General features: G+C 38.6%; 1 protein-coding gene across 1 annotated transcript; it reads right to left on the reverse strand.

The window, feature by feature from the left end:
- Positions 1-2986: 2986 nt before the first annotated feature.
- LOC134670479 (uncharacterized) lies at positions 2987-17921 on the reverse strand. The gene is made up of 7 exons (XM_063528305.1): positions 17904-17921; positions 17575-17688; positions 16870-16998; positions 16426-16442; positions 11664-11781; positions 11378-11506; positions 2987-3130 (listed from the first exon to the last, which is right to left on the reverse strand). Exons 1-7 carry the CDS (start codon positions 17919-17921, stop codon positions 3014-3016), a joined length of 642 nt encoding a protein of 213 aa, XP_063384375.1. The 3' UTR covers positions 2987-3013.
- Between the last annotated feature and the right edge of the window lie 3887 nt (positions 17922-21808).

Genomic DNA, 21808 nt, shown 5'->3' on the forward strand with positions numbered 1-21808 from the left:
ATTAGATAAGAGCTATATTTGCTTGAAATGAATTTTTGGCGAGGTGCGATTTTTTTGACGCCGACTGTATGTAAGTCGCATAGCTCCGTCCCTTAGCAATTCAGTTTAGGCCCTAAACTGAATCGCCATAAAAACATGGTAAGGCCCCATGCAGCTATCACTTTACTGAAAGCAATTGCCAAAACACGTCATGTTTTACAAGCACACTTTTGAGGTTTTTTTTTATACAAGAAGAAGTGCTGCTTGGGTAGATGTCGGCACGTCCGCGGACAGCTGTAGGAGGAATTAGGCCTCGTCCGGGGCAGGCCCCTGGAGGCCTACACACGCGATAGGGGCCAAAGAAGCCGCGGGCGATTCTAGAGCGATGTTCTCATTTTACAATATGTTACGGTTTAGATACGACCTTGACTCTTGCAGTGAATGTAGTATACAGTGTGGAAAGATAAGTCGGGCCCTGGAGGGAAACTACCTTAAATCCTTAATCTGGCTCATTTTACTTAAAGGAGACATTCCTGTATTTTTAAAAAGAAACAAAACTGCATTCAAAGATTTTCTAAAACTCGCTTGCCTCGCCCGGGACTCGAACCGACTAAAAATTTCAAAAATAAAAACTCGCAATTATATTTTACTAGTCGATACAGTTACCTAATGTTAATGATAACATTTCTCCAAGAAACATTAGGTCTTACACTCGTCTGTCGTACAAAATATTCATAAAATCTAATATTTAGTACTTAAGATTTTTTAGACAAGCCAAATTGAAGAAAAAAAGAAAAAAAAATTGAATGCAGTTTTTTTTTTAAATAAAGGAATGTCTCCTTTAAGTAAAATGAGCCAGCTTAAGGATTTAAGGTAGTTTCCCTCCCGGGCCCGACTTATCTTTCCACCCCGTATATGTGCCCAGTAACCTGAGCGATCAAGATCGTACCACAACTAGACCGAAACCCGTTATTTATTTATTACGAGTAATAATCGAAATTTCGTTATCTGTCTCTATTGTCTTCCGCATTCGTACGATAGAGAGACAGATACTTATAATTGATTTTCGTTTTTCGCGGTAGGCCCTTCTGCTTCTCCCGTATCCGCTCCGCTTCCGCTCGTCTAGGGGCCCGCGTATTCCGCACGCTGCCTGTCACTCTGAACGAAGACACTAAACTTATCCGCTTGAAATACATTTTGAGGCAAGGAGACATTACATTTTTCCTAAGTTGGACAGTTTCTTCGTAGGCATGTTGCAAGGGCACAGCAATCTTATAGCTCATTAAAAATGAATAATATCAAACTACTACAGGTCTTATATAAGTAGATATATATCTATAGGTACTCTACCTGTTTAAACGCCCTAACTCGGAATCGGAACAAATAAACAACGTCTTTTTTATGAGCAATTCAGATGAAACCTATACCCAGGTATATACAGGTACCTAGAAATAAAAATAAAACAAGATATTAATGTAACATATTTTTATAAATATAAAATCTTAAAATCACTAATATTATTAAATAAAATAAAAACTATCTGTACAAATTACGATTTAATACAATAGGTAAACTAAAATATAAATTTTGACGAAATCCTGCCAGCAGGGTCAACGATTTTAATTTTATATAAACATTATTGCATAGGCATTTGATACTAAACAGGTAGCCATTGAGATTTACGTCCAAAAGTAGACCAAACATTTATTGTATATTTCTTAGTTTTGGCCACAAATGTACCTATCTACTGTCGCTCAGCCCTAGCAACTGGGTCAAACATTTTTTTAGTACGAATTAAGGTATTTCTTGTGGATATTATCAAACAAAAGGATATTACCTAAAGCCTGATTTTCTTATCATTGTACATATTCTAACCTTCTACTTCTTAAAAGGTACATAAAAAAGGTAAAAGTCGTATAAGGTCCACCGATGGACAGCTAAGAGTATTGCTGTTTGTAGGTACCTACCGAAGTCGTCAACTTTCGTAATATTTTCCTTGGAAGGGTTTCCACGGAAGACCAGCGTCAAGGTTTCAAAGGGTACCTTGACACCAAGCTGAGTGGAAACCTTTTCAGTGACGGTCTTTAAGTTTTTTTGTAACATGTTTTTGTTAAATGGGCGTTTTCAGAAATAAATATTGAAAACCTGATTCTTTCACATCTGGACGTTCTTGGGCTCATTCTACTCAGAATCGACAGCATTCTCCATCTCACCATTAAAAAAAGATGTCCCAAAATGTCCACTCCATTACGTCACGTTTTAGTATGATAAAGTTTTTCATCTGTATGTGCGTGACGTAATGGAATGTACAATTTTCATACAAATTTTTGGGACAATTTATTTTATCATCAGAATTGAATATGCTAGTGATTCTGAGTTGAAAGAACCCAAAAACACCGGGATTTGTGAGAATCGGGTTTTCGATATTTATTTCTGAAAACGCCCAAATTTCCGTTGTTAAAGCGTCCTGAATAAATTTTCTATTTTATTCTAATGTCCACAGAGAAGAGCCAACCCCAACTAATAAAGTCCAACCATCCGTCGACGTCGTCGTAGTTTATTGAAATTTGCTGTAATGAATGGTTCGACAGTTTCACATGGCTTGGATTTCTTCCGGCCAGTTGAGCGAGTAATTCTGTTTTCGGTAATGTTACATGGTGGATGCACTCTCTGACCAAGCTAAGTTAGGCCACGTCTTGGGTGTAGTTGCTGGTAGCCACATACAAACTGGATGTAGTCGCTTAACATGGTCCGCTGTCCGGTGAAAACAACGGACGTACTTTATGGGCGTGTATGAGTGACCTTAGAGATTGCCAAGTTGTGATTATGATGATTGCAAGTTATCTAATAGCTATTGGTTTAATTGGTGGTTGGTGAGATCCACAGATATTGATGTGATCGGTCAAAATACACCGTGTTTAATTTTGTTTGGTTACTGAAATGTCTATAGAGTAGCGTGTGGCTCGCGAGCCACAGTTTGCTAACCCTTGATCAGGGAGTTGTGTAGGTAAGTGTAGATTTGAGATAATGTTGGTTAGCCTAACAGACCACAAGTGACAGTGTTTAGACAGCTTCTGCCTGTTGTGCCCTCGTCTTTAGCTGCCACTACTTTTTTCTTTTTCTTGCCGTTGGCGTCGTATTTTTTTTCTTCCTGAAACAAGGCATTTAATTTATTACTAGTAGCATTTACTTTCGTAAGTACCTACTTATGTACACATAAAGTTTTTTAGGATGCCGTAGATAGATAAAAGAGTGAGAAAGGGAACGAAGCTAAGCCTCCGCTATCCTTCATCTGGCCTTAAATATTTTACAGTACCTAATCCTTGTGTTGGTCGGAAAAAATTAACCTGGATGTGTTGATAAAGACAAACAACCGATATTAGGCAAGGAGAACAAAAAACAGTAGTTCATAATAGGCCTTCGTTAAATAGCAGGACACTCGTCACAAAAACCCACTTAGCAAATTGAGCAGCGGCGTAATTCCTGTCACATACCTACTAGCAAGGGCGAGTCGTGGGTTAACAAATACGTAGCTGTTAAGCCCATACAACCATTTCTAGTCGCCGTTACGACGCGGTGTTGACACATCTTGTGTCGACACCGTCTGTTTCGGTCACAATTCCAGTCGCAGAGTCGTCGCCGTGTCGACACAGTTACCAGAAATGGGGAAGCAAAGAGTAAAGTAAGTATAATAGGTAAAGAGAGCCCTCTTGAAGCATTTTATGGAAACTCATTTGAAAGCGCCATCTCTGATTCTCCCCGGAAACTAAGTATGTATGTGTGCGTGTACAACTACATATGCATCCATACGTGTACTTTTGTTTTGTCCCACATAATATTAGGTCTACTTGGTCGGTTTAAAAGTCCATTTTTTGATTGGTTTCTTGTAAAAAATAACTGTATTGTTTACAAGAAGTCAAACAAAAAATTTACTTGTAAACCGCCCAAGTAGACCTAATATTATGTAGAAAAGGTTTTAAAGAGTGGAATGAATATAACAGAAACATAATAGTAAGTAATAGTAAAGTATTTTATTGCCTTCAATTTGGTATATACAGATAGTACCTATTAATAACAGGAATCTACCGCTTGCAGCTTCTGACTCTATATCCATTGTCTAAGCAGGTACCTCCATAATATGCGCTCCAGTTCCTCCCACGACGTGTCTTTAGCGGAATCAAGACGCACGATTTTTTGCAGAATGTCATAGTACATGTTTGTCGTCACCAAAATTAAAATTGCACTATTATAGTTTCGAACTTATACACAGGTCCTTTTCATCGCTATTTGCAGTGAGCGCTAACGATGGAATTTTTCATTTTTCTTTCGAGAATATCTAAACGTCCCGGCATTTTCTTGAGCACTATTAAACATTTTAAACCTCCAGGTGTTGTAATATTGGGAGGCTAATTTCCCTATTTTCGTATTTAATGCTTGCTCCATTTTTACTCGGTTACACTTTAAAATTAATAGAGAATAATTATCTTATATAATTTGTTTACGAGTTACGACATTTATTTTGGTCTGACAAGTAAACAACAGTTGCTAAGTAACCAACATTATAAATAAAGAAAGGTCTTGACAAACTAGGTATGTAACCTTATCAATGTTGTATTAATGCCTTAAAATTGTATCAATTTTATAGTGACACATCTAATGACGTAGTTTGCATAATCGGAAGTCTGCTTTACGCAATTTTTCTTTCTTTCTAAATTGACGCCATCATCCGCCATCTTTACTGACGTTAACTATGTTCCGAGTGTCCCCCCCCTGTGGGGAAGGGTCGACACATGACACAAAGTGACATAAAGTGTGGTCGCCGTGTGCACACATTGTTTCGGGTTTGCGACTACTTTATGCCAAAATCATTCGTTCATTCGTTCATTTTGTTCCTGTCAAATGGAAACTGTCAGATGGAAAAATAGTTAAATAAAAATAAGTGACATTAATACGCCATCTCTAAAACGGATTACAAGACGTAATTATATATTGTTTGCATTTATATTACAATAGGACTTAAATTATTATGGGGAATTAAACTGCTCGAGTGATTTGATAAACTAAGTGTAATATAATCAACGCGCCACCACATTGTTTTAGTTTAGCCGGAAATGAAATTGTTTACTTCTCAGTGCCTGTGTTCATAAATATATTATTTGATGCATTTTTATTACTTCGATGCGTATACTATACTTAAATAACAGAAATAACGCTTTACATACTACGAAACTTGTTAATTATGATGTATAAATATGGTTTAAGGCTGAGAAATATTGCAGTCACAAAGTAGTCGCAAATGTTTCGACTTTGTGTCGACTCTGTGTAGACACATGACACGCGCTGTCAAAATTAATAACAAAGTTACTGGATTTGCAAAATGGCTCCTTGTTTTCATTTGTTTTCAGATATTCTCAAAGTGTAAAAATGCCGTGGTCAGAGATGGGACTTAATAGATTAACTGTTTATTCGACTAATTAATGGAATAAAAAAAGTTAATCCTCAAATTTTAATCACGATTACTTTAGTCGACCTAACATAGATTGAAATTGAATTAATCTGAACATTAATCGAATAAATTATCGATTAAATCTCGGTTGGAATTTGACAGGGGGCCATTTTTGTACGTAAAAATAATAGAAATGTCTTGCATGCAGATGGTAGCCAAACACTTTGTCATAAAAGTCGAGATGGGTGTCGATTTATAGGTTTTAGGGAGTGCCGATTTCGAAAATGATGACCATTTTGGAATCCAAAATGGCGGCCATGCACTGTGTCATAAAAGTCGTCATGGATGTCGTTTTATACGTTTTAGGGGGCCCCAATTTTGAAAATGATGACCATTTTGGAATCCAAAATGGCGGCCATGCACTATGCCATAAAAGTCGTCATGGATGTCGTTTTATAGGTTTTAGGGGGCCCCGATTTAGAAAATAATGACCATTTTGAAATCCAAAATGGCGGCCATGCACTATGTCATAAAAGTCGTCATGGGTGTCGTTTTATAGGTTTTGGGGGGCGCAGATTTAGAAAATGATGACCATTTTGGATTACAAAATGGTGGCCATGCACTATGTCATAAAAGTCGTCATGGGTGTCGTTTTATAGGTTTTAGGGGGCGCAGATTTCGAAAACGATGACCAATTTGGATTCCAAGTAGGCGGCCATGCACTATGTCATAAAAGTCGTCATGGGTGTCGTTTTATAGGTTTTAGGGGGCGCAGATTTCGAAAACGATGACCATTTTGGATTCCAAGATGGCGGCCATGCACTATGTCATAAAAGTCGTCATGGATGTCGTTTTATAGGTTTTAGGGGACGCAGATTTCGAAAATGATGGCCATTTTGGAATCCAAAATGGCGGCCATGCACTATGTCATAAAAGTCATCATGGGTGTCGTTTTATAGGTTTTGGGGGGCGCAGATTTAGAAAATGATGACCATTTTGGATTATAAAATGGTGGCCATGCACTATGTCATAAAAGTCGTCATGGCTGTCGTTTTATAGGTTTTAGGGAGCGCAGATTTCGAAAATTATAACTATTTTGGAATCCAAGATGGCGGCCATGCACTATGTTAAAAGTCGACATGGATGTCGTTTTGTTGGTCATGGTCATCATTTTCGAAATCTGCTCTTCCTAACACCTATAAATCAACATCTATGACGGCTTATATGACAAAGTGCACGGCAGACATCTTGGAATCCAAAATGGTCATCATTTTCGAATTCTGCACTCCCTAAAACCTATAAAACGATATCCATGACGACTTTTATGACAAAGTGCACGGCACACATCTTGGATTCCAAACTGGTCATCATTTTCGAAATCGGCACTTCCTAAAACCTATAAAACGATATTCATGACGACTTTTATGACAAAATACGTAGCCGCCATCTTGGATTATAAAATGATCATCGTTTTCGAATTCTGCACTCCCTAAAATCGACATCCGTGACGACGCAACTTATCTTATCTTTATTTTCAGACCTAACAAATTGCTACAGAATACAAAGGACAAAAAAGAAGCGAGGAGGTAATGAATTAAGCAAAAATACAGATGATGCCTCGACGCAATTGGATGCTTCTTATATTGTGTCCAGATTTTTTTGTCATAAAAGTTTTTATTTTTCACATATTACTCTCACAAGTTCCGTGACATTTCGACCTTGTAATTTTTTAAGTAAATGTTTTTTCACCACACCAGCTCCGAAAGGCTTAATTTGCACTTCAAAAACTGATAGCAAAGTTGCATTTTATTCGTGAGGCAAAGTAATCAAATGCAAATTTTGAGTTGTTTTCTTATTAGTTTGGTGGTAGAATTGACTTTTAAATGATGATTTTGGATGATACATATTTAATAAAATTCACTTAGATTTGATTTGGTTTGATATTTTACATTTAATATTTGCTTCGGGTTGGTGTGGTGAAAAATGTTGTGTTTCACTCGGGGGCAAATTTTGTTTAATCCTCGTGCTTTGAAACCCTCGCAACGCTCAAGATTCCATTTTTAGAACTACTCGCTACGCTTGTGGTTCAATTTTGGAATCTTTCACTTGCTCGGGTATCAATATTAGCACGAGCGGTTAAACAACAACTTCGCCCCCTTGTAAAACAAATAACTATTGTTTATCTATGAGGATCTCACTAGAATAATATAATCAAGGTATGTTTATATATTTGATGATTGAAATAGTAACGCAAAAAAAAAATTATATTTGTGTCTTATATTCCTGCCGAAGACTTTTATTTTTCCTTTTCCTTCTACACAAGTTTGGTCAAGTAATAAGAATTTAGGGCTCTCAATTTTATTTTGACTTCTACAACAGTAAAGCTACGAGGCCATGTTTGGTATCGTTTTCGTATAAATTCGCAGTACCAAATTTAGTTATGGTATCACATTGACACCATTCCAAAGTAAAAACATATAAACTTACTTTCTTTTAAACTCCTCTTCACGCTTAAACTGCTGAACAGTTTTAATGTAAATTTAGTACACATATATTTTGAGTCCCGAGACAGGACATAATAAGTTATCTCAAAAATCATCCTTTAAAGGTGTGAAATGAGGTGTAGGGGGGAATTCAGAATTGACTTCTTGAAGTTAATACTGTTTAAGTTTAGGTTCGAAGTCATGTTTTTTTTTATCATTTTTAACTAAATCAAAGATGTAAATCCCAAATTTAATATAAATCGGTTCAGCGGTTATTGATTTCCCGTACAAATTTCCACGCCACTTTTCACACCTTCAAAAGATGATTTTGGTTATAAGATCTATCCTATGTCCTGTTCCGGGACGCAAACTATTTCTATACCAAATTTCAACGAAATCGGTTAAGCGTCAAGAGGAGTTTAAAAAAAAACCGGCCAAGTGCGAGTCGGACTCGCGTATTAAGGGTTCCGTACATTAAGTCCGACTCGCGCTTGACTGCACATTTCTAATAGGTTTTCCTGTCATCTATAGGTAAAGAACTATTTTGTGTATTCAGACGGACAGACATACAGACGCACGAGTGATCCTATAAGGATTCCGTTTTTTGAGAAAGATTTAATTTAATTTTGTGGAATGGTGTCAATGTGATACCTTAAATGGATTCAGCAACCCAGATTTATACGAAAACGATACCATACACGGCCTAGCACCTTCACTGATGTAGATATATCAAGATAAAATTGAGAGCCCTAAATAAACAAATAAACTTTCAAGAGCGGATATCTCAAAAACGATTCAACATATCGAAAAAATTTACTGAATAAACTTGTAAAAAATTAAATTAACTTTCATTTTGTATAAGTGGCCATGTCGCTAAAATGCATAGTTTCCGAGATATAATCGAAAAACCGGAAAATGGGACCTTCAAAGCCCCCTCTCTTCCCCCCGCTCAAGGGCTACGGCCGGGGACTTTTGATATGTTCACCTCCTAACTTGTCCAAACCAAGTTACAGAGCCAAAAATTGTGTTCCGAGCATTTCCCTCTACAACTTTTTGGAGCATTCGTTGGCTGACCTAAGTAGCTTATTGCATTTCTTTAAAAACTTTTCTGTAAAATGTTGACGGGTGTTGGGTGTTTATATGGTTATGGTCGATTATTATCATTTGCATCGCCCATGAAGACTTACAAGAATTACTTACGAGCACACGAGACACTAATAGTAGTTTGACAAACCTTGGTTTTCAAGAGGTATTTTATATTGACATTTGCTGTCACAAATTTGCTGTCAGATTTAGTCGCAAACCGCACGCAAAGTGCACACAAATGTGTCGACACCTTGTTACGGAAAAGTGTAGACACGGCGACGACACTTTGTTTCGAAACAATTCTAGACACATTGTGTGGACTCTGTTACGACACATCTGACATTTAGTTACCACTTTGATGATTCTGCGACTGGAATGGTTATATGGGAGGTCTCTGCCCACTACACCGTATCATACCATGACCGTGCTGTGAACGTATCAGGCACGGAATGTAACGCGATTCGGACTACTACGCCCAATTGCCCACTACACCGTGTCCACATTGTTTCATATCCGTAGATAACGGGTTTAGTACCATTAGTAACTGCGTATCATCCCCATAGCATCCGCGTATAATCCTCGTGCATCCGCGTTTCATCCCCTTAGTACCCGCGTTTTATTCGCGTGAGTAAGACCCGTCTGAAAGAGCGAGCGAATAGTTATCAGACTGGCAAGAGCGAGCGTGGAAATATGGCAACGCGTTTATAACGGCCTTAGTGCGGTCACCATATGCGGTTATAACCCGTATGCTCATCGTTTCGCCGCCTGCACGCTCCGTTCTGGCAACGTTGCGTGCCGTACCCGGATCGTTTCGGCACCGGCAAAATATCCTCGCCGACAATTTTTGACGGTCCGTGCATGGCACGCGACGGGTATGGTCGGTGACGGAACGGGCTAGTGGGCATAGTCTCATACTTTTTAATACAAAGAATATTTTTTTGCCTGACACTTTCCTACTATGGTCATGGTATGACACGGTGTAGTGGGCAGAGACCGTTATTTTACTGAAATCGCGTTTTCCTTAGTACTTAAATACAATTTTTCCGTATCGCCTCATTTTCACCAGTTTTCAGTCAAGTTTTCACTAGTTAAAACTATAGTTTTCCGTAAGGCCCCTTCCAAAACTAGTCTTAACTGGGATTGTTCAGTCCGTCAGTTTTTATGCTGTCATTAATATCAACAACCACCGTTGGTTGTAATCCACATATCTTCTTCGTTTCGCTGGTTGCTATTGGCAGATTCCCGCACGTTTCTTACGATTCTCCGCTTCAGTGGAAAGGCAGTCTAAAGGTCTCGATACACTAGTTGGAAAGGAACTCGATTCCTCAGTTCAAACAAGGAACACACGGCCAGGATATATAGACAAAAGAAACGCAATGCCGAGTGATCAGAGTGAGTGCCCAGTGCTCATCCGCGACCATCTGCGTGTTCGTTTATAGCGGCCATCAATTGCAACCTATGGGAACACGAGTTAAGCGTCACATTGCTCTTATAGAAGTGAAACGACTTTAAAATCGGTCAGTGAGGGTTCACTTGCCAAAACCAAGTAACAAGTAACACACACCAACCAAGTGACACGGTGAGGATATAAAGCTGCTGTCCAGTTATCTACGACCTGCATGTTACATTTAGGTATAGTGGGCATGGATAGCGTCACATTCCTATCTCTATAGAATGATGTATCTTTAAATTAAAATCGGTTTGTAAGTTGTCACTTGCCAGAACCAAATGATGTACTCGTAAGGTAGCGGCTGGATGTAAGGACGAAATAAACTTAATGCCAAGTTTAGTGATCAGCGTGCTGTCCAATAATAGTCATCTAGAACGATGGTAAAAAAGGGTGGAAAGTAGATGTACTTTTATATTTCGTAGCCATCAATTGCAACCTTCTCTTCTAGTACACGAGTTAGCAGTAAAACGTTTGAAAAAATATTTAAAGTAGGTACCTACATTCGGAATCGAGAATCGCTCTACAAAAACAAGTGCAAAACAAGTAGGTGGGTACGTAAATCCGATAAAATGTTCTATTTCTATCTCCTCCGCAGTCGCCTAAAATCGAACATATCGCACATCTTAAACACTATTGAGTCATAAAACGAATAGATCCACATTATCTATCGCAGTAAAAACGGCCGCAATCGTGTCAGCCCATAAAAGTTCTACAGACTCCCGCGGGACTGGAAGGTGATTGGACCCACATTGAGTTATGAGCGTTAAGTTCATAGTGTTTTATGCAATACTTGCATAAATATGAGAGGTCAAAGAAGGCGAATGGTGTGGGATGAATAATCGGGGTCGATGTGTTGTTGGGGACGAAAATGTAAGGCAAGAGATTCCGCAAGTCAAAAAAAAACTTTATAAAGGTCATAACAATGTGGCATACCTCTATGATCTCCCCAATCTTGTATTTAGCGAGGATGGTTTTGGCGTCGTCGGAGTGGCCGACGTCTTGGAAAGCACTCGTGGCGTCGGTGCCTGCTTCCGCTCTGATGGCGTCGTCGCCTCCAGGGTGCTGGGAAAAAAATCTGTATCAAATAAAATCTCTGCTCGTCTCTTCTCTGCTCAGGTAAAAATGCTTTCCGCTGTTCTTATCTAAAATGGCGAAGACAGAGGTTTCGCAAGATCTTAAGCGCACAGAAGTTAGTATGTAGTTGAAGGATCCACTATACCTGGTCAACATAACTGGTGACGTCATAGACGGAGTCTTTGTGTACGACCCAGAGAGGTGCACCAAGTTTGCCGTTGCGCGCTTGCACGTCCGCTAGTCTGTACTGTGTCTCAGCCATGCTTTATTTTGGTATGGTGACTCTGAAAAAGGACAAAAAATTAATAGAAAGTATTTTCGCTGTTTATTGCAATTAAGGCAAGTTAAGTTTACAACTATATAATATGAAGATATCCATAGAAGCACATAGGAACTCATAACTCTGCCTAGATCTGGGATGGGTCACCAGCGCGCATTTCGCGAACCGTTGACGCACGCACTGCACGCGCGCTGCACATTTACGTACTTATTGCATTTTTTAGGATGTAATTATTTATTTACAAACAAGATATATATATAAAGTGGTATTGCTAAAAGAAATTAATAACTTATATAGCTTAAATCTAAAATAGGCCCCTGAGGCATTGTACCAATGCTGGCGGCATTTCCTCGCTGTATCGCATTGCATATTTGCATTTGTATCGAAAATAAATTATTAGTCATACTTACATTTATTTTCGTTTTGCAACTGCTTACTCAATCAACTTATTACTCAGCATTCGAGTTGTATAAATGATGTAATATCCGGATGAGCCCCTTATCTTTTACAGGCTTTTCCCACTATATTGATAACTGATTTATCAGAAATATGAAAGAGTTTAAATTTATCAATGAACTGTTTCTTGTTAAATCCAATATGTATTTATGTAGCACAGGTTAATATTTAATACAAAAAGGAGGATGTTATTTATTATTAAAAACAAAGAAAGGAATAAACAAACATAATAAAACTTACAAAACTATAGATAAAAAATTTGCCCCAGGTCGCCGTCAACGGGCAAGGTGCCCAGAAGGCTGGCCGCATTTCCCCGCTGTATAGCGATGCTAATACGCTGGGCGAAATAGTGGCCAGCCCTCTGGTCACCAGAAGCCTCTATTAAGCGCGCCGACAAAATACAAAAATAATTAACATATTAAAATAATTAATAGAAAATTTATAATCATATATTTACTTATTTTTCATTACCTAATGAGTCAACAACAACTAGGTATTATCGTTGTGTTGCAAAGTTTCATATGTTACCTATTTTATTTTACTTTAAAAACACATCATGCAATTAAAATTATCTACAAAATATTAATTAAAACATCTTTAAACTTTTGCAAGTTACAATCTTTTACCTGATAACATTAGATTTAATTTTTGTGAATAAATCAGTTTACTAAATTAAATGTAACTATTAAAAATATATAAATATGTAACAAAAACCAAGTACAAAAACGTATTTTTATTGGTAATACAATATTTTACAACTAAACATATTGATAACCTTTTCAGAGTTTTAAGGTTATCGTCTTATCAAGTATAACTAAGTAGGTATGTACATATATAAATAATTAATGAAAACTTACCGCCGACGTCGACGTATGCCCAGCACGGTAGATAGCAGACTGTACCACGACTGAGGTGTAAGGTATCGCCGAGCCCTTATCCGATACCATCATATAACGAGTCGATTGCCAATTTTACTTGTGATAAGATAATTTGTAAATTGTTTCGTCGGAAGTGCCAAAATTCTTTAAAATATTCTCTTGTTATAAGTACTTAGCGAAATTTTACTAAGGGCTAAAAAACAAAATAAAACTAAATTTATTTTATTTTTAGGATCGTATGTTTACCATTCATTTTACTCAATAATACTTCATTGTATACCGTTGAAAACTGTTCCGGTTAACCAGTTAAGGATCAGTCACATTAGCCCGGACGCGGCCGGGCCCGGGCCGAGGCGTGCGACATGTCATTTTCTATGAGGGTTGATCGGTGATCACGTGGTGCTTTCCATAGTACCTAAACGAAGCGCCGGAAGCTCCGGCCCGGCCACGGCCCGGTCTAGCGTGAGTCATCCTTAAACCTTTTAGATTTCAAGACATTTTAGCATATACATATATAAATTAAATATTTGCCTTTCAAATTCGATAGCGGCTTGTCTGGGACAGATAAAGGAAGTAGTGTACTCTACGACATTACGCACTTATCATTTATTGGTAGGTATGGGGGATAATTGTAATTTAGATAAAGATAAAAACTAATTTTAATCAACGAAAATCACACAACTCGATAGTGATATGTGGATGAATGGCAAAAAAAAATACGTAGTTAACTGCGTAGTTTTTTTGCACGTCATTTACATGATTAAACGTTTATTTACCAGTAACAAACAAAATGAGAATAAAAACAACAATATATAAATTTGTTTTATTTTGTTTTTTTTTTAACCCTTAGCTAAATTTTGCTAGGACTGCTGGGTACTTATAACAAGAGAATATTTTAAAGAATTTTATCACTTTTCGGAGCTGTCAAATTTTGCTTCTGACAGAACGATATCGTCCGGCGGACTGGTGGTGGTGGACTGGAGTCTTAAGGTGTAGAGTTTGTGAAGTTAGGGCTTGTAGAGTTAGAAGCTTTGCTCTATACGAGATCTGATAACTTTTTGAGTGCGAGCCATATTATAGTCTCTTGTTGGAAATATTATTTTACATGAAAATATTTTTGGTGGGATAAGTTATTCTATGCGAGCGAGTATTTACCTAGAGAAAGTTCTTCGCCTGGCTTCTTGCGGGCAGCGCCAACAGGGTCCACCGGTTAATAAGTACAGTACCCGGCGATAAACATTGCACATCGGGATTTAGAAAGAGACAATTGGAGACGTCGTGAGAGAAAGAGACAACGCTCTACGAAGCAGAAATTCCGATGTGCTACGTTTATCGCCGGTTACTGTATCTGCATTTAGGGGCATGGCCACAGAATAAATAATAGTAGGTACTAGGTACAGAAGACTCACTCTCTAACAAAACGCGTCTGTTACGATCAGCACAGCACAACTGTGACGACAGCGCCACGCGCGACTTATGGCTTTCCCCAAAATTGGGGTGGAACGGATGTACTTTTAGCTACCTGTAGCAAAGCGACGAAATCGCGGAGTGAGCCACGCCTGGCATGGCGCACTGCTTCCGAGCGGGATGTCGCTACGTACCTATAATACGCACATAGCGTTGTCTCGCCCAAACTTCGTGCGACGTGGGAATCGGACGCAGTGTGCCATGCCCCTTAGGTAAGTTTATTTATGCAAAGATACTATTTCTAGGCGAAAACACTCGCCCGCGAGAAAAAAAACGCCCATCGCTAGTCGCAGCCGGTCAGACACGTGTCTCATAATAGTCACAACAGCAATTGAAAAAATTTGGAATTTGTTGCACGTCGATATGGCACATAATTGAATGACTTTTCCAATGGTAGTTACAGCTGTTTTGCATGTCAGGACACAATAATTCCCTTAACTTTTGCGGTTGGCGCGAATTTTGACAGAGTTGCTAATGAGTTACAAAATAATTCAAAAAGTTCATAATATATTCCGAAGTAAAAATACTTGTGTTCTTGTGTAGGTGTTCGCTGGTTTGGGATTCAAATAAGAGTTTTCATTTTGTTACATGTACTTTAGCAAATAATTAGATTATTAAGAAATTAGGACCTCCAAGTTATTATGGAGCATTCCAAATTATCTTAACACGTGTGCCGTACAAACGAAATCATGTAAATAATTTACTCAAAAATATGTCCCAAAGTTCTTAATTTACTGGCATTGGGACATCCGACGTGACCAAGGCCTCCAGTGCCCCAGGCTGGAATCGAACCAGCGTCCTCTGCTATCGCGGCAGGTGCCTTACCCGTGCCATTCGGCCACCGGGCCACAGCGGCATAGGTCGAATTATTCCAAGTATATGCTCTTAAAAAGTTCTTTTCTTAAATAAAAATAGAGTAGTGGCGTGGATAGATTCAGTACACGTAATACAACTTTTATTTTATTTTATTTCTAGTTTTAACTTTACTTTTTTTATAGCTATGGATTTTTTATAAATGTACTTATATGGGTATAGGTTTTGTAATTTATCAAAATAACTACTGTTAAAAAAATTGGTCTTTACATTTTTTTCACATTACATATATGTACCTACTTCTCCGATCACTTCAAGAAAACTACAATGAAATCAAATAAAGCCGTGAACATTTCTAATTAGTATGCCGTGTTATCAGAGGATTGTATTAGTATTTTATACCTACTTAATCAGAATCCGATAGATAAGCGTGTGTAGTCGCACGTACGACTTCACTTATCCCTTATCTTAAGTGTGTATAAGTCTTATTCATTGTCTAACAGGTTATCCTGGGACATCCCAGCCAGGAATGTACCTATATTACAAAGATACAGACGTTTTCCCTATTCTTTTAGTCAAAGAATTAGAAGTATTGATGATTTGAAATTTATTTTAGCTTGACTAACATGCAGATCGTATTAGTTTGAATCAATATATAGGTCCAGTTTTCCTCATTGTTTGATTATTTAGGGAGTACGGCAGGTACTCAACAAGGAACTACTTTAGTTTCGTAATTTTTGTATGTCTGGCCGTTGGCAACATAGCTCGTTAATAATCTCATTATTCGGTTTTCAAACGGTCATTGCGATTGTTATTGAGCTATTTTCTACCATTAAAATATTACATTTTAACTTTTAACAGCATCTAACAAGTAGGTACAGTACGTATTCGATTTTATACGATACGATGTTTGACTTATTAAAGAAAACAAGTTTTTTATATAGGTAAGTATAAAGTGTATTGAAGTCTGATTCAGCGTTTTTTCTTGTTTGCATGTTCTTGAATTTCAGCACCAGTTGCCGCCTATGACCTGAAAATAACATATGTTACGATAGTAGGCAATTTTGTAGGAATTTTAATCAGACATTTTTTGATTTACAAATTCGTAAATATGTTTTAAATCTTATGGAAACCAATAGAGCCTGAATACGTTTTAATTTTAATCATTACCATTGCAACCATTTATCGTTGCAACAATGCAAAAATGCAACTCTAAAAACCGAAAATGATGACGGTCACTCCGATAGGTATCCTAATTCCTACTTCCTACCTGATTTTTGTCACTACTAGCAAATCATAAAATCGTTGGCGTCTCGAATTCAGCGTTCCGGGGTTTCTGAAAATAATTAAGTAGGTAAGTAATACAGTTTTTTTTGTAATACATTCGCGCACCATATACAATGATATACATAACAATAAGTTGAGGTTAAAACCTCAAGTTGATCTCAGGTACTGACATCGACAGCGCCGACCTTGAACCGGTGTATGTAGACATCCATGACGGCACTGGGCATGCGCGCGGCGCGCATCGCTGCGCTCGCGTCGGTTCCCGCGTGCTTCTTTAGCGGCTCTGGGCCTGCTGGGTGCTGCCAACATTGTTTCAAAATATAATCGATAAAGGGAATTTTTGTCTGTTTGTCACGATTCCATATAAAATAGGTAAATGAAGATGACTGCATACGTAGCAGTGGCGGCCCTTCCATAAAAGCCGATTCCTACCGGCTTGCCTGTTTTTGGACGTTTGAGCAGAGATGTAAAGGAAATATGTAAGCCAAATTTTAGCCCCGGCTTGCCTATGGATATGTTTGACGCGCCGCCACTGATACGTAGGTACTATATACATATTGTACAATGTACGTACAGGTAGCGTAATTTTTTTTGGGTATAGTTTAAAGGTACCTACACTTTACTTCGGTAAAATGGTATAGGAAAGCGTAGCTGTGTTGAAAAAAAAACTAAGTGAAATGGAACATTTTTTTTTCTTTTTAGTCAGTTCATTTAATATTTACTTAATTTAGGTAATATGGCAAAAGTTCTTAGGTATTTTCTTATGATATTGTGACTTTCACAGTCGTTATAAACCAATGTTTCAAATGTTCGGTAGACATCTAGCCAAGCGACCTTTTGGATTAAGCTGAATGTCTCTGTGTAAGCCAACTCACCAGATCAGCGAAGTCGGTGAAGTCATAAACGTTGTTGTCAATGACGAGGTACATGGGGCGGCCTTGCTCGCCGTCAAATTGCTTAACCTCTTCCCACGTCAAGATTTTCTGCGGCTGGAACCGAATGCATTATATGTATTGTAGGTTTAAGGATGACTCACGCTAGGCCGGGCCGAGGCGTCCGACATGTTATTTCCTATGACGGCTGATTGGTGATCACGTGGTGTTCTCCATAGAAAACGAAGCTCCGGTCCAGCTCCGGCCCGGTCTAGCGTGAGTCATCCTTTAATCATTTATAGTGTTCATATATAACAAAGTGTCAATATCACCACAAGGCTATCCACCATCTGTACCCAAAGAGTCCTCAAATTCAGTCAGACGCGGCACGGACACGCTAGAAAGGTGCAACCGGGAGTGTCGACGGACGAAGGAGTAGAGGGCGTGCACCCAGTAGATGGTCAGATGTGGTCCAAAATATTACCCAGACTTTGCTCCAGGCAACGATGCAGATGGCCGAAGATCGAGAGGCCTGGAGAGCAGTGGTAGGACGAATAACCACCAGGAGTCACGTCCCTCAGACATGAGGTCACGACCACGAAGAAGAAGAAGATAACAAAGTGAAAGAAGTTAATTTTACACAAAAATACTCACCAGTTTAGACTTATCAGGGAATTTTTCAAAGTCACTCGCATCTTTGGCTAGTTTCTGAACATGCGAGCCGGGGTCTAAAGCCGCTCCAGCCATGTAAGCGCAGCCGCCCCCGAGCTCTGACACAAACGAAGCCTCCGCTATTCCTGAAAAAAAGGATTCTTTCATTTTGGCTCTTTAGTTAGTTACCTAATATTTTGAACACCTTTGTGTTAGAATTAGGAATTTTATATTACTTAACACTTTAAACTCTCGCGTTTTGTACACATATTCAATTACACAAACGGGTCTACCGCGATATAATTTCATAAAATGTTGAAACCAGCAGATATATCTTCGGACCAGTGTACGGATACTGTGAGTGTTGTGTGTCGTGCCGTGGACAATAAACATTAAACTTTAACGGGTAGCTGCAATTTCTTTGTCTACCCCGAACATTTTTATAAACTAATTTCGGGTAGTTTAGTGTTGTTTTATTAATATCCCCGTTGACATTTGTTGGGACGTCAGTCTTTCCGTGACCACAGCTGATGCAACTCAGCTGAAACGTCGGAATTAAAGGTAAAAACAATGAAATTATATCGCGGTAGACCCGTTTGTGTAATTGAATATTTATATTACTTCTACTGAGAATCACAAGCTTTTTCCATTTTTACTGAGAAAAAAAGTGTCTCCATAATTTTTGGTCCGTTTGGTTACGGTTTTCAATACAACCTTGTATGACCGTTTGACCGTAACAAAACAGACAATAAAAATTTGTATGAAATTTTGAGGAATTTGGAGGAATTTGGGGGAATAGGTTCGAAAGTGCTCGTGATTCTGAGTCGAAAAAATATATAAAAATTCCAAAATCCAAAATGCAAGTTGGGAGTACAACTTGAAATAGAAACTCCTAAATATGTACAATAATATTGAAGTTGGTGAGATTGGTCGTAAATAAGTCTAGAACGTGTACAGATATTGGTGATGGAATCGTTTAGAACGCAATCTTGATATTGTCAACAGCCATGTTTGTTTGCAGTTGTAGTCGCGCGTCACCGACGGCTGATATTCGTAATGTGTTCCACGGAGCTACGAAAATTGTAGGGATGACTTATTTGGTAGGTAAATACACTCAACTTCACTCAAGACAATGGAAACGGAACTGTAAGAAAGTTTACATAATAAGGGCATTTTCATTGTTTTTAAGTGTAATTAGCTAACCGCAACACAAGACTAATTGAGCCGGTGTGGTGAAATTTATTGAGTTTCAAGCTAAGTTTGTTAATCCGTCTGCTTTGGCACAACCCGCAACGCTCAAGGCCCCAAATTTTGAACCACTGGCTACGCTCGTGGTTTAATTTCAGACTAATACGCTTCCTCGGGTATCAATATTAGCACGAAAAGTTAAACAACAACCTTTTAAAACAAATAACTATTATTTATCGATGTAATTATAATTATTTGAAAAATGAGTCCCGCCCGTAGAGCTTCTTGCGCTGATATTTTGTGAAGGTTAGAACAGGGGCCTATTGTATAACAACTTGTAACTAATGGTATTAGCGAAAGTCTCTGTTTAATCAAAGGAATTGGAAAGAGACTTCCGTTAATATTATTAGTTACAAGTTGTTATGCAATCGGCCCCCGGTGATACTTTTTGACATTCATAAATATAATAAGCCTAAATAATTCAATGAAGTTTTCCCATTGACATCAGAACACCGCTCTGTCCACCTACGCCTGAGCGACGTCACACAGTAGCCCAAACCAGCAATAATGAGAGCCATCAATTAGTCCATTTTTATGCGCCGTAAAGGCAATTGCCCGGACGGCCACTTACTTTAGCCATCAACTTTATGGCAGGCTCGATTGACGTCGCAAACCCTCCGCTATTGTTACCTATAGGGAATTATTGCCGTTTTAAAGAAATTCCGGGTGCGTTACTAAGTTAAATTCTGATGCAAACAGGCGAAGGAGATTTTCGTTCATACCGTAAGAGTTCTGAATTCCTGTCAAGACGCCTTTAAAGTATACATCTTTGTTTAACAAGCGAATGCCAACTCAAGTGACTACTTTGAAGGATGACTCACGCTAGAACGGTCCGGGCCCGGGCCGGGGCGCCCGATACTTCAGTTTTCTATAGAAAGCATCACGTGACCACCGATCACCTGTCAAGCCTATCATAGAAATAGAAGTGTCGGGTGCCCCGGCCTGGCCTGATCCATCCTAGCGTCTCATCATAAAGGTACCGTTGTCATAGCGCAACCGAGTCAGGCATGCCTTGGAAAAAAGGGTATGATTAGTTTATTTACAGTCAGACCAAGCTAACTGTGCACAGACTTTCCGATGACAAAGCAGAGGAGTTAGCTTATTGGTCCGAGTACCCTTTTCTAAAGCCCTTATTTGCTGCCCAGGCCGCGTAGCCAAGATGCCAATCGCTTACGCTTCGTAGCGATCGAAAGCCAACTGTCACTGTCGCACTAATATGGAAGAGTGATAGAGAGACATAAAGCTTTTCGTTGTCGAAGCGATAGCGATTGTAACCTTGGCTAGGCCGACAGGTCAGATTGTTAACCCCAGCAGTCACAATAAACAAAACACTTTATGCTTAGTTCAGCTATTACAAAGGATCATAGAAAAACTAAACTTCATTTCCAAGTAACTGCCGGCATTTCTTTGAATGCGCCTTGTAAACAGCTACAGCTACATTCTCATGGCGCACGAAGTGCATCAACTAGAAAAACCATTATACAGGTTGTTTTTAGGGTCCCGTAGTCAACTAGGAACCCTAAGAGTTTCGCCATGTCCGTGTGTCTGTCCGTCCGACACTTTGCTCCATGACTAAGTTACTAGAAAGCTGTGATTCGGCATGGATATATATAAACCAATCATGCCGACAAAGTGGTAACTTATAAACTAGGAAATAAAATGTTTAAGTTTGATAGGTCTTTCAAAACGAATAGGAGTCTGTAATAATCATTTTTAACAAACTGAATAATTAAGGAAAAAAAACCGCTTCTAAAAAAATGTGTCCCCCTCCCTTTTCAACCATGTGGATCAAAAAATATGAAAAAAATCGCGAAAGTAAAAGTCTTATGTGAGACTTTTAATGAAAATTATAGCGACCATAATCGGTTAAGCCATAAGTTACAAACATTATTGTTAGACGTATCAATAATCAAAAATCGTCCTACATTCAACCTTATGCTTGATGAAAAAATCTCGAGGTCACACCGACAGCTGGATCTTCTAAAGTAGCTCCTACTTAAGCTTTCATCGATAAGGGACCACCCGGATTGTTTGGCCAAAGGCCACTAAAATTTTGAAGTAAATATCTATGACGAATAAAGTCAACGAAGGTTTGTACTGTTTTTAACTTGTAGGTACACTTTAGATGCTTCCTGGCACCAGTGCTCCACCGGTTAAGAACCACTGGATGTGCTCGGTAAGTTGCGAACAACACAGGCCCCTTAACAGCCAAGTATTCGTTACAAGTGAAGGCGTAGTCAAGTTAACGAGCGGCTAACTGCCGTTTACGATCGCTGTAACACACGACAGTAATAAAACATCGATACGACAAGCCTAGGTTGTTAATTTGCAGGAAATT

The sequence above is a fragment of the Cydia fagiglandana genome, chromosome 14 (assembly GCF_963556715.1).
Source record: "Cydia fagiglandana chromosome 14, ilCydFagi1.1, whole genome shotgun sequence".
Lineage (NCBI taxonomy): Eukaryota > Metazoa > Arthropoda > Insecta > Lepidoptera > Tortricidae > Cydia > Cydia fagiglandana.

Excerpts from the sequence above, each read along its gene's own strand:
- LOC134670479 (XM_063528305.1), bottom strand. Across the intron at positions 16,999-17,574 it reads TCACCGACTTCGCTGATCTG|CACCCAGCAGGCCCAGAGCC; the intron begins GTGAGTTGGCTT and ends CAATGTTGGCAG. Across the intron at positions 11,507-11,663 it reads TCACCAGTTATGTTGACCAG|CACCCTGGAGGCGACGACGC; the intron begins GTATAGTGGATC and ends TTTTTTTCCCAG.